The 13,434-nt window shown below is 35.8% G+C and overlaps 1 protein-coding gene across 3 annotated transcripts in view; it reads right to left on the bottom strand.

Annotated features, from left to right (window-relative positions):
* Positions 1-13,434, bottom strand: part of ABCA12 (ATP binding cassette subfamily A member 12) — a 197,727-nt gene that overhangs the window by 20,927 nt on the left and 163,366 nt on the right. For all 3 annotated transcript variants that reach the window (XM_019938973.3, XM_019938975.3, XM_019938974.3), the window contains 7 exons: positions 12,781-12,890; positions 12,342-12,483; positions 11,287-11,421; positions 9,243-9,346; positions 7,583-7,675; positions 2,828-2,933; positions 364-501 (listed from right to left, as the gene is read on the bottom strand). In XM_019938973.3, the coding sequence (XP_019794532.2) occupies positions 364-501; positions 2,828-2,933; positions 7,583-7,675; positions 9,243-9,346; positions 11,287-11,421; positions 12,342-12,483; positions 12,781-12,890 (828 nt within the window). The remainder of the gene's footprint in view (positions 1-363; positions 502-2,827; positions 2,934-7,582; positions 7,676-9,242; positions 9,347-11,286; positions 11,422-12,341; positions 12,484-12,780; positions 12,891-13,434) is intronic.

The following is a 13,434-nucleotide window of genomic DNA, read 5'->3' as shown; positions in this document are numbered from 1 at the left end:
TCTAGGAAGCCAATCAATAGAAATGTTATTTAAGAAACCTACCAAGGAAAAAGTAAGGAAAGTGTTAACAGCTATTTGTTTTATAGATGAAAATAACTGTTGCTTTACATATACAGATAACTGATAGGTGCAGATGTCTTATAGAAGGAAAAAAATATTTTCTCCATTAAAAATAGTTAACTCTTTTCATATTTTTTCCTAACATCCTCAAATGCACTTAGAAATAAATTAAGCTAACTTTTTCAGGTGCAAGTTTAGATACTGCTTCAATCAAAAACAAATTCAATGTCATTAAAAAGCAATAATCAGAATGTATAATAATTTATGTGACATTGTGCACATGGATCATGGTATCCAGCTTACCTCTTCCAGAGTAGTCTGACTCACTAAGAAATTTGTGATATTTAAAGCAGTCTTGTTGGTTTCCAGCAGATCAAAAATGTTTGCTACTCCTCCTGCGGTGACCGGCACATGATACTCTAGCATGCTGAGGTGCTGATCCTGTGGGAACCAAAGGGAAAAAATGTATTTCTCAATGTCAGGTAATATTGACTTGACTAGACATAACTTGACCAAGAGCTAAGAAACGTACTGAAATTCATTCCTCTGAAAATGATGTTACATTGTAAATAATGGGTATGTTTTGAGATTAACAGCTTTCAAAGATGAGATAAAAAGTTTTATGAATGTCCAAGAGAAAACAAATTAAAAAGCTAATGAAAATTCCAAAATATTCTACATTCATGTGCACTTATAAAGACATTATAGTCTTGCCTAGGAGAAAATATTGTGGAATGGTATTGCCTATGTCAGATTACGCTTAGCTCACATAAGCGTTTTCAGAGATAACTTTTAGAAATTTCATTTTTTTTAAATGTTAAAATTGTTCTAAAAGGCTAAGGATTAGCTGTTCAATTTATATTGGCTATAGTTGCCAGATTTCAAAAGCATTGTCTATGAGAAACCTCATTCAAATAATGCTACATTCTTTCTTAACTCACTCTAAAATACTTTTCAGTTTATTTAGTCTGTAGTATCACCATCAATTTAGTAATCTATTCTTATTTTCCTTGGAGTATCTTCAACATTTTGCTTTTCTGCATATTTCATCAATTATCATATCTTATTTATTTTTCCTCTAAAATAACTCTTAAATGTAACGTTTCCTCTCTATCTGCACCATCAATTTTACTAACTTGCTGCTCATCACTCCACATCTGAGTTATTGCAACAGCCTCTTCAGAAGCTTAGAAACCATATACACTCATATGTTCTGGCACAAAGTAGCTAGGATAATCTTTCCTAAACACTAGTTTGGTCAGGATGTTTTTTTTACTCCATAAACAATCCCTGTAACCTATATTGATCAGATCAAGATTGTATATTGCAGCCTGGTATTCCAGACCTGCGTTACTGGAAACCCCTCTTCTCACTCCTTTGCTCGCTGTCTAGCCCCTCTCATTGATTTGTGTTTACATCATACCTGTCAGTGCAATCAGGCTATCTTATCGATACTTATTTTTACTCCCAAATTGTTGTTTGGTTATTTCCCTTTTAGAGATCTAGAAACCATCACATACTTGTAGAGAATGGTCTGCTTAGGAAGTAATCAAACTTTTATCATCACTGCACTTGTCTTGTATAGCGCTAGTCCCCTGAAGAACAGACCAGGGCAAATGTAATCTCATCACTCAGTGAATAAACACAGATTTCAACCCAGAAGTTCACTGAAAGAAGAAGTACTATGACCAACGTGGTTTGTGCAAAAAAAAAAAAAAAAAAAGAAAAAAAAAGTGTCCTTTAATTTTTAAATTTGATTTTAATTTAGATGATAGAAAATGGACTTTGATAAGAATCAGAGGTTGAGGCAAAGGTATTTTGTAGAGATAAAAGAATTGTTTTTAAAAAGGAACTCTATTTTGCTCTCCAAAATCACTTCACGTTAATATGGTGCCTGACAGTTTATGAAGCATCTTTGTGGACATTTTATCATTTAGTTCTCACACCAGTCTTGTGAAGTAGATATCAACAGTATTTGTAAAATAGGAATACGAGGCTCAGAGACTTTAAATGTCTTGCTGGAAATCACATAGGCAGAGCTGGACCTCAGCCCAAGTCTTCCAATTTCTGTTCATCATTCCACACCTGACTTCCGTTTAAAAACAATCACTTGCTATAATCATCTTATATCAATTACCTGCACATCAAAGATGTTACAATGATAATTTTTTTGTCAAGTGCATTTAAATATGTACTATGTGAGATTTATATGTATATATGTGTGTGTGTCCATCCTGTTGATATGTATATGTAAGATGAAATTAATTGAGCAATGTTTCAAGTAGTGTGTGATTTAAGAACTTGATTTCCAAGCAATTCTGCTCAAAACTTTGTGGGCTTATCTTTCAAGTGAGGAAAGCAAAGGAGATAATCTCTTCTAGCTGCGACATTCTGGAAATTTGTAATTTTTTTTTCCTTAGAAGAAATGCCCTTGGTCATATGTATCTGTCATTCCTCAATTCCCTAACATATGTAACTAATAATCTAGTTAAGCATACAACCTGAAAAGTAATACAATACGGTCATAAAGCCTTTGTGAGGAAGAAATAAAGGTATGTAAAAGGACTATGTTACTCTTAAGTAGCTACAAAAATATATAACTAATTTGAAGATTTTATCTGTTAATACTAAGTGTGCTTCAGAGTATCTTAAGCATCTTGAACTAATAAATATATATTGATGAATAACAAGGCTATGGTCAGCTTGAAAATGACAAACATCCACTACGATATTAGATTATAGCTATCAAAACCAGTCAATCTCTTACTTTTAAGTATGTTTTTGGAAAGTGAAGTTGCATGAACCTTGTGAGGGGCTCCATGCTCACTTTGACATTCTTCACGTGAACCTTGACGGTAAATCCTCGTCCAAACCTAGAAAGAAGTGCAAAATACAGTATGAGTTATGTTTTGCTGAAATAGCTCCTTTGGAATTCTAGATAGTGAAACAGGACCCAAGCTGACCATGATAGCCCCTTTTCCTATATAAAGACTATCATTTTGCTATAAAAGTTCAAGGCCTGTTGCAAACTGGAAATAGTACACTGCTATTACTTTTTATTTATTTCTACCACTATACAAAGTCAGATCCTTTGGACAAAAGTTGCATTAGAAAGAAAATACAAAATCCTGGCTTTCTTTGGCATCCATGAATTGGTAATTGATGTAAATTCCTGGAGCTACATACTTTCTAATTTAAAGCAAAGAGAATCTTTAAAGGCAAGTTATTGGAGATTTGATGTCAATAGTAAAGATTAAAATCACTGGGGTTTTAAAAATAAATAATAAATCAATATACTAGCTAACAGTTTGCACCAAAAATAGAGTTTGTAAACAAGTCACAACAGACTCTCTGGGAACAATATATAAGGCCTTTTTCATCCTTTTTTCTTATCTTGGTTAATATTGTCTTATAAGAAAGCCAAGCTGTTGTACAGACAAAGGTATAAAGTAATGTCATGATGTTGGAAGATTAACATGGACATGTATAAATGCATATGCACTATGATAAACATAAAAATATTAATTTAATTTTAATTTGATAGTATGACATTTATGCACATCTCCCCAATGTATTTTTGGTGAAAAGGTTTTGAATGTAGTAAAAATGTTAAATAGCTTGCTGAAAGCCTGTTCAAATGGCAAATGAACATTCTAGATAAAAATCGATGCCTTCATGTACTTGTCAAGGTCTAATTTGTTACCAAGATAACGTTTTTGTGTGTGTGTGTGTGGGGGGGGGCTTCTCATTGTGGTGGCTTTTCTTGTTGCGGAGCTCGGGCTCTAGGAGCACAGGCTTCAGTATTTGTGGCTCACTGGCTCCAGAGCACAGGCTCAGTAGTTGTGACGCACAGGCTTAGTTGCTCCGCGGCATGTGGGATCTTCCCGGACCAGGGCTCGAACCCGTGTCCCCTGCATTGGCAGGCAGATTCTTAACCACTGCGCCACCAGGGAAGTCCTGTCATTTACTTTTTTTTCTTTGAATTTTTGAATTATATTTTATTTATTTTTGTATACAGCAGATTTTTATTAGTCATCAATTTTATACACATCAGTGTATACATGTCAATCCCAATCGCCCAATTCAGCACACCACCATCCCTGCCCCCATGTGGCTTTCCCCGCTTGGTGTCCATACATTTGTTCTCTACATCTGTGTCTCAACTTTTGCCCTGCAAACTGGTTCATCTGTACCATTTTTCTAGGTTCCACATACATGCGTTAATATACGATATTTGTTTTTCTCTTTCTGACTTATTTCACTCTGTATGACAGTCTCTAGATCCATCCACATCTAAACAAATGACTCAATTTTGTTCCGTTTTATGGCTGAGTAATATTCCATTGTATATATGTACCACATCTTCTTTATGCGTTCGTCTGTCAATGGGCATTTAGGTTGCTTCCGTGACCTGGCTATTGTAAATAGTGCTGCAATGAACACTGGGGTGCCATGTCTTTTTGAATTATGGTTTTCTCTGGGTATATGCCCAGTAGTGGGATTGCTGGATCATATGGTAAGTCTATTTTTAGTTTTCTAAGGAACCTCCACACTGTTCTCCATAGAGGTTGTATCAATTTACATTCCCACCAATAGAGCAAGAGGGTTCCCTTTTCTCCACACCCTCTCCAGCATTTGTTGTTTGTAGATTTTCTGATGATGCCCATTCTAACTGGTGTGAGGTGATACCTCACTGTAGTTTTGCTTTGCATTTCTCTAATAATTAGTGACGCTGAGCAGCTTTTCACGTGCTTCTTGGCCATCTGTATGTCTTCTTTGGAGAAATGTCTATTTAGGTTTTCTGCCCAGTTTTGGATTGGGTTGTTTGTTTCTTTAATATTGAGCTGCATGAGCTGTTTATATACTTTGGAGATTAATCCTTTGTCCGTTGATTCGTTTGCAAATATTTTCTCCCATTCTGGGGGTTGTTTTTTTGTCTTGTTTATGGTTTCCTTTGCTGTGCAAAGGCTTTGAAGTTTCATTAGGTCCCATTTGTTTATTTTTGTTTTTATTTCCATTACTCTAGGAGGTGGATCAAAAAAGATCTTGCTGTGATTTATGTCAAAGAGTGTTCTTTCTATGTTTTCCTCTAAGAGTTTTATAGCGGCCTGTCTTACATTTAGGTCTCGAATCCATTTTGAGTTTATTTTTGTGTATGGTGTTAGGAAGTGTTCTAGTTTCACTCTTTTACATGTAGCTGTCCAGTTTTCCCAGCAACACTTACTGAAGAGACTGTCTTTTCTCCATTGTATATCCTTGCCTACTTTGTCATAGATTAGTTGACCATAGGTGCATGGGTTTATCTCTGGGCTTTCTATCTTGTTCCATTGATCTATGTTTCTGTTTTTGTGCCAGTGCCATATTGTCTTGATTACTGTAGCTTTGTAGTATAGTCTGAAGTCAGGGAGTCTGATTCCTCCAGCTCTGTCTTTTTTCCCTCAAGACTGCTTTGGCTATTCAGGGTCTTTTGTGTCTCCATACAAATTTTAAGATTTTTTGTTATAGTTCCATAAAAAATGCCATTGTTAATTTGATAGGGATTGCATTGAATCTGTAGATTGCTTTGGGTAGTATAGGCGTTTTCACAATATTGATTCTTCCAATCCAAGAACATGGTATATCTCTCCATCTGTTGGTATAATCTTTAATTTCTTTCATCAGTGTCTTATAGTTTTCTGCATACAGGTCTTTTGTCTCCCTAGGTAGGTTTATTCCTAGGTATTTTATTCATTTTGTTGCAATGGTAAATGGGAGGGTTTCCTTAATTTCTCTTTCAGATTTTTCATCATTAGTGTACAGGAATGCAAGAGATTTCTGTGCATTAATTTTGTATCCTGCAACTTTACCAAATTCATTGATTAGCTCTGGTAGTTTTCTTCTGGCATCTTTAGGATTCTCTATGTATAGTATCATATCATCTGCAAACAGTGACAGTTTTACTTCTTCTTTTCCAATTTCTATTCCTTTTCTTTTTCTCCTCTGATTGCTGTGGCTAGGACTTCCAAAATTATGTTGAATAATAGTGGTGAGAGTGGACATCCTTGTCTTGTTCCTGATCTTAGAGGAAATGCTTTCAGTTTTTCACCATTGAGAATGATGTTTGCTGTGGGTTTGTCGTATATGGACTTTATTATGTTGAGGTAGGTTCCCTCTATGCCCACCTTCTGGAGAGTTTTTATCATAAATCGGTGTTGAATTTTGTCAAAAGCTTTTTCTGCATCTATTGAGATGATCATATGGTTTGTATCCTTCACTTTGTTAATATGGTGTATCACATTGATTGATTTGCGTATATTAAAGAATCCCTGCATCCCTGGGATAAATCCCACTTGATTATGGTGTATGATCCTTTTAATGTGTTGTTGGATTCTGTTTGCTAGTATTTTGTTGAGGATTTTTGCATCTATATTCATCAGTGATATTGGTCTGTAATTTTCTTTTTTTGTAGTATCTTTGTCTGGTTTTGGTATCAGGGTGATGGTGGCCTTGTAGAATGAGTTTGGGAGTGTTCCTTCCTCTGCAATTTTTTGGAGGCGTTTGAGAAGAATGGGTGTTAGCTTTTCTCTAAATGTTTGATAGAAGTCACCTGTGAAGAGCTTGTCTCTAAATGTTTGATAGAATTCACCTGTGAAGCCATCTGGTCCTGGACTTTTGTTTGTTGGAAGAGTTTTAATCACAGTTTCAATTTCATTACTTGTGACTGGTCTGTTCATATTTTCTATTTCTTCCTTTTCCAGTCTTGGAAGGTTATGCCTTTCTAAGAATTTGTCCATTTCTTTCAGGTTATCCATTTTATTGGATAGAGTTGCTTGTAGTATTCCCTTAGGATGCTTTGGATTTCCATGGTGTCTGTTGTAACTTCTCCTTTTTCATTTCTAAATTTATTGATTTGAATCCACTCCCTCTTTTTCTTGATGAGTCTGGCTAATAGTTCATCAATTTTGTTTATCTTCTCAAAGAACCAGCGTTTAGTTTTATTGATCTTTTCTATTGCTTTTCTTTGTTTCTATTTCATTTATTTCTGCTCTGGTCTTTATTTCTTTCCTTCTGCTAACTTTGGATTTTGTTTGTTCTTCTTTCTCTAGTTCTGTTAGGTGTCAGGTTAGATTGTTTATTTGAGATTGTTCTTGTTTCTTGAGGTAGGCTTGTATAGCTATAAACTTCCCTCTTAGAACTGCTTTTGCTGCATCCCATAGGTTTTGGATCGTCGTGTTTTCATTGTCATTTGTCACTAAGATAACTGTTGAAACTGCTTTCTGAGAGTATTTTGGTTGGGGAATAATAATAATAATAATGATATTATTAGCTTTTAGGCCTTCCAGCTTTTGGGGTTATTAATTAAAAAAAAATTCAATCCTCAGTACTATAATTTAACTTCAAGGTAAATTAATGATTAACTTCTCCATTCCAGTTTCACTACTCATTGTAGGATGGGCTGCTGTGATAATCCTTGAAGGTGAGTATAGCACTGGTAGATTTGATTACCCTTTACCATGTGTTAAAGAATACATTTGTTCCTCACCTGCTCTTAATATGCTGCAATGATCCAATACATTGGAACCTTCCATTCACCATAATGGCCAACCTGGTACAGAGAGCTTCACATTCCTCCATGCTGGAAGACAGAATCATGTCAGTATTCTGGGCACAGAAAATTGGTTTAAGATCATGAGCATAAGCTTAACTTTTTTCATTATGGCACCTTAGAAATACTGTTTGAGTATTTGAGTTCCTTAAAATGTCCTTTCCCTTGAAGAACAAAAATATCTTTTAACATATAAATTAAATGCCTTCATATAGGGTTTATTACTGTTTCTTCTCAAACTTGAGGTCATCTCTCTCACCTGGATAGCCCACTCTATCAAACACAGTATTTCTTTTAAGCTCTTTCAAACTTTGACTCAAGACCTACATTTCGTAAGAAATGTTCCCAAAATACTACTAAGCTGTTTTCATTACGCCTTATACTCCGTATTCAGTTGGCTTCTATGCTTCTGTGTTTATAACTAGTTAACCTGTACTTGATTATATAATTCTAATTTCATGTATGATGATAACTGGAGGAGATCTTAGGTATCACCCTGTCCACTTAATACAAAAGTTAATGGAGGGCTTCCCTGGTGGCTCAGTGGTTGAGAGTCTGCCTGCCGATGCAGGGGACACGGGTTCGTGCCCCGGTCCGGGAAGATCCCACATGCCGCGGAGCGGCTGGGCCCGTGAGCCATGGCCGCTGAGCCTGCACGTCCGGAGCCTGTGCGCTGCAACGGGAGAGGCCACAGCGGTGAGAGGCCCGCGTTCCGCAAAAAAAAAAAAAAAAAAGTTAATGGAAATCAGGGGAGAATGGATACATGTATATGTATGGTTGAGCCCCTTTGCTGTGCACCTGAATCTGTCACAATGTTGTTAATCGGCTATACTCCAACATAAAATAAAAAGTTAAAAAAAAGTTAATAGAAATTATATGATTGGCTTCAGAACGTATACTGTGCCAGGGCAAGGCTAGTATATAGGATATAAACAAGTCTCTTGATTCTAAACATACCTAGTTCTTTTTCTACTATATGATCATTATAACGAAAGGATGAACTTAATATAAGGCCGACCTTATAAGAAAGGCACAGAGAAAATTCTTTAGTAGCTTTTTTACCTAATTGATTGGAAGGGTCTACTTCATGGAGAAGGCTTGTGAACGAGCTCTTAAAGGACTAGTAAGATTAGAATCTGGAGAGATTTTGTGAAAAGATCAATTCCAGTAGAAGGCACAGCCAAAGAAAGCGCATGTGATAGGAAAGAGCAGTGAGTGTACACGGAACCACGAGTCATTCAGATTGACAGATAGGAGAGGGTGTCATAGGAAAAAAAGACTAGAAGTTTAGACGAGGCCAGATAATAAAAGGCCTTGCATACTAAGCCGAAAAATGCTGAATTTTATGTGATAGGCAATAGGGAGGCATAGTTGAATTAAGAGGGCCGCAAGTTATGGGAAATTTGTTTCTTAAAAGATTTCTTAGGCCCTGTCCCACCACAGGAGCTGGAGTCTCACCATGAAACCTTCCGGACTTGCTCCTTTGACTATGAACAGAAGATACTTTAATCCAATTGCGGAATTCACTATCAGTATATATTACACGGGATTACCTTTCCCGTCTCTCATCCTAACATCGTGTCATCTCTCAGCTTACCTGTGAGAAGTGAGGATAACGGCACATTTATTCTGTACTTCTTCTGAAATGATCTTCCAGAGGTGCCGTTTTGATTTAGGATCCATCCCAGAGCTTGGCTCATCCTTAATAGAAAGTTACAAGAAGAATTTATCAAATTAATTAAATTTTGATGAGGTTCTTTACATGAATCATTGCATCTCACTTGCCTAGAACAGAAATCACTTTTCCAGGTCATGTGACTAACTTGTTTTATACTTAATAGGCTTCTTTCTGCTGCTGTCAGAAAGCTCAAAATTAATCATTTAAAATTGTCAATGTGTTTTAAAAAGTATCTCAGTGAAGTTGTACTCTTACTTTACACTTGTCTCTCATATTTCTTTGGAAAATATTCTGCTTCAATTACTGACAAAGCAAGAATTTTTACATTTAATACTACATTGTCACATATATATTTGAAGCTACATCAGCAAGACTGCTACCTTGCTCCTGATGGCAGAATTGTGGCTGTGAGTGATAGATAATATGTTATGTGAAGCACAGAGAATTCAATTTGATTTGTTTTTGTTAATATGATTGAGGTGTACTTTCAGTTTTATGTTATTAATTGAAATTTAATACTCCTTGGGGAAATAAAAGTAAGATTTGCAGAAATTGCCAAATAGAAAGATATAAATTACATTTTAAAGTAAACGATGTTTAGAAAAATTATTCAGACATAAAATTAGAAATGCAGCAATGGAAAACCTAAACAAGCAATAATAAATCCTGACAGATGATTAAAAAACCAAATTGTAGGTCAAGGTTAGGTAAAAATTAAAAACATATGTCTGAAATGGAAAGTATATACATAGGATCATCAGAGGTTTATTTTTATAGTAAGGGGTTAAATTTAAATTTAAAGAAGGAAATGAGTGTTAATTTGGGGAAACAGTAAAGGTTATATTGTCACTGTTCCTATTTTTGAAGACAATGGCATTACAGTAAATATATATAAGAGAAAATACGGTATCTTTCTCTCATAGCCTGATTTTAGTTCAGCTCATTAATACATAATATTTGCATAGAGCTTTTAACAACATTTTAAAGTACTTTACATCTATTATCTCACAGGGGTGCCTAAGGATTGTTTTCTTCAATTTAAGGTACACTTATACAATAGAATTCCATTATGAGCATCGATTGGCGGGGATATAATGCATTATAAGCTTCCGGTATTATAGAGAGATAGGTTGTGCATTACTCTACTCAGTTTAAATGATTTGATCCTCTATATTACTTAATCTCTGGAATAATGTGATGATTTATAACTGGTGATTTTATTGCATATAGTTAAGCCTCTTCTGGAGTTTGGAAGTCCTTGAATGAAGGGGATCTTCCAAAATAAGGGCAAGCTTATTTCTCTGAAATAAATACTTTTCACAGTGTTTGGCCTGGGGAGCAGAATGCTATGTCACTCCTAGTGTAATTTATATTTCCAGGTGATCAACTTAATTTTTCAGCTCTTAATCAAAATATAAACGTGACATGTATTTCTTGCCTCCAAAAAATTCAGATAAAGTAGAATGGCATATTGTCAAGATTGCATCTCAAGCTAGGTAACTCATATTTTTAAGCAACAAGGAAATAACATTTTAGCACAGCATGTTGTCCTCAAATGTGTATTTCCTTTTTGGTAGAAGTTGGAAAATATGTTAGTTCACCTGATCAGTTACTAATAGAACTGATTTCTTCAATAACTGGGAATCAAATTCTGTCATAATTTTACTTACTCATTTGAATATCCTGACTTCGTTTCAGCTACTTCCTATTCCCATGTTTCCTCTGAAACCGACTGAGCCATAGCTTCAGACAAAAACATTTTTGACGGCATATTTTTGTGGCAACAAATTATCTGATATAAATTCCTTAGTGAGACAATATATGTAAAGTGTTTTACAAAATAACTAGCATATAGTGAGACCCCAGTAAATGTTTATTGCAATAATGATAATGAACTGTTACACACACTGTTGGATATGTGGTTCTAATTAGGTAGTAGCCTTTTTCACAATGATTCTCTTACCAGCAACAGTATGGAAGGTTTCCCTATCAAGGCCAGTGCAGTGGATAATTTTCTTTTTGTGCCGTAACTACACATAGAGGTAGTTTTGTCCTTGTAGGGCTCCAGGTAAAGCCTCCTAAGGAGTTTATGAACAGCCTGTGGGTGGAAAAGAGGACTTAAGTTGATTTTCCCTTGCCAAAACCCTTAAAGCATTAAACAGAAAAAGAGCTACTTGTGAAAAGAAAGTTTTATAATGAAGAAATACATTCCCGAAAAAATTAAAACATTTAAATTCAACATAAATTTTAGTTTATTTTCAAAGGTCCACTTAAACATTAATAGTTCAGGGACTTCCCTGGTGGCACAGTGGTTAAGAATCCTCCTGCCAATGCAGGGGACATGGGTTCGAGCCCTGGTCTGGGAAGATCCCACATGCCGCGGAGCAACTAAGTCTGTGCGCCACAACTACTGAGCCTGTGCTCTAGGGGCCCGCGCACCACAACTACTGATCCCAGGTGCTGCAACTACTGAAGCCCGCGTGCCAAGAGCCCATGTTCCACAACAAGAGGAGCCACCGCAATGAGAAGCCCGCGCACCACAACGAAGAATAGCCCCTGCTCACCGCAACTAGAGAAAACCTGCATGCAGCAAAGAAGACTCAATGCAGCCAAAAAAAAAAAAAAATTAAAAAAAAGAAATATAAAAAATCAAATTGGAAGCTATTCTATTTTACTTGGGCATTTTGTAGGTAATTCCATGTTTCAGTACTTATCTGAACACTAAAGGATATACAGGCATCACCAAACATGGCTCAGTCCAGAGCCTAAGGCAAATGTCATTCTTTATTTGATAGTTTTTAAAAGACAACTGAACAAACATGGGCCAAGATGTTTCTAAAGTCGAGTGCATAGGTTCATTTATGATATACACAATCAAGCTAATACTGCCTCAATTATCACTGTCAGGAGAGAAATGTCATAATTTTCCAGATGTCAACTTGGTCTTGAGGGTGGGTGTGTGAGAAGCAGAAATAATAATGGTTTTCAAATGAACTAGTTTTTCACACTTATACTCACTTCTTTAATATCTTTTTCTGGAATTCCATGTATCCTAGCATAGAAATACAAGTGTTCTTCCACGGTTACCAGGTCATCCAAAGCATCTTCCTGAGGACAGTAGCCAATTAATGAGCTGTCAGAGTCAGCGTGAGCCAGAGACCTGAATTGAAAGAATCAAAAACACAAATGACTTTCAGAAGATGTTTCCCTCTTAGCCCTCAGATGTTGGGAAGGTAGCTCTATTTGGGTCATCGTGATTGGTGAGTCTGGAAAAAAGAGGTAAAAACAATCCCACCATCATAGTCATACTTAAAGGTTTAAAAATTTCCACTCGAGTAGCTGTTTCTCCTCTAAGGATTTAATAATATAACCACAAAATAACAGAAAGAGTTCATTGTAATTATTTTTCTCATTTAATTATATTGTGTTCAGTAATTTGAAGCATTTGTTTTCATACCCAATCTTATTTCTGATCAGAATGTTTCCGCCTGTAGGAATTATGTCTCCAGTCAGCATCTTGAAGATGGTGGTCTTTCCTGCTCCATTCACCCCAAGAAGGCCAAAGCACTGGTTTGAGGGAGAAAAAAAAAAGATGTAAACTTTAATTCAAACCAAAGACATGGTACTATTATATCTCTTTTCTTCTCCTTGGGTGAAATAAATTACCAAGAAAAATAAATCACTCGAATTACTCATGGATATTGCAGTGCTTTGCTGGCACTGGATAAAACTTTTTCTTTTAAAACAATTAGGTACTTAAGTATCTTTTTTTCCTTTAATCATCTGAACATTTTACATATACATAGGACTTGTTTTACATACTATATTATAGCACACCTCTGTGTGACATGATAGGATACCCAAGTCAGATATGCTAACCTGACAAAGTAATTATATTTATAGATTTCAAATTATTCACACAAAACCACAACTTTACTGAATAAGCTACTGAAGCGATAATCTCTTTATGTGGTAGAATAAACCTGATGCATTTAGTTTGCAGTCAGGCTCGGCAAAAAGGGAAATGTCCGCATTCTTCTCCTCCTTTCAAAGCTGCCTTACTATTGCTTCTGTGAAAACAGCAAGAATGTGAATATGAATGTGAATATGA

The sequence above is a fragment of the Tursiops truncatus genome, chromosome 7 (genome assembly GCF_011762595.2).
Source record: "Tursiops truncatus isolate mTurTru1 chromosome 7, mTurTru1.mat.Y, whole genome shotgun sequence".
NCBI lineage: Eukaryota > Metazoa > Chordata > Mammalia > Artiodactyla > Delphinidae > Tursiops > Tursiops truncatus.
Note: the sequence above shows the minus strand (reverse complement) of the source record. Positions and strands in the feature narration are given on the sequence as shown.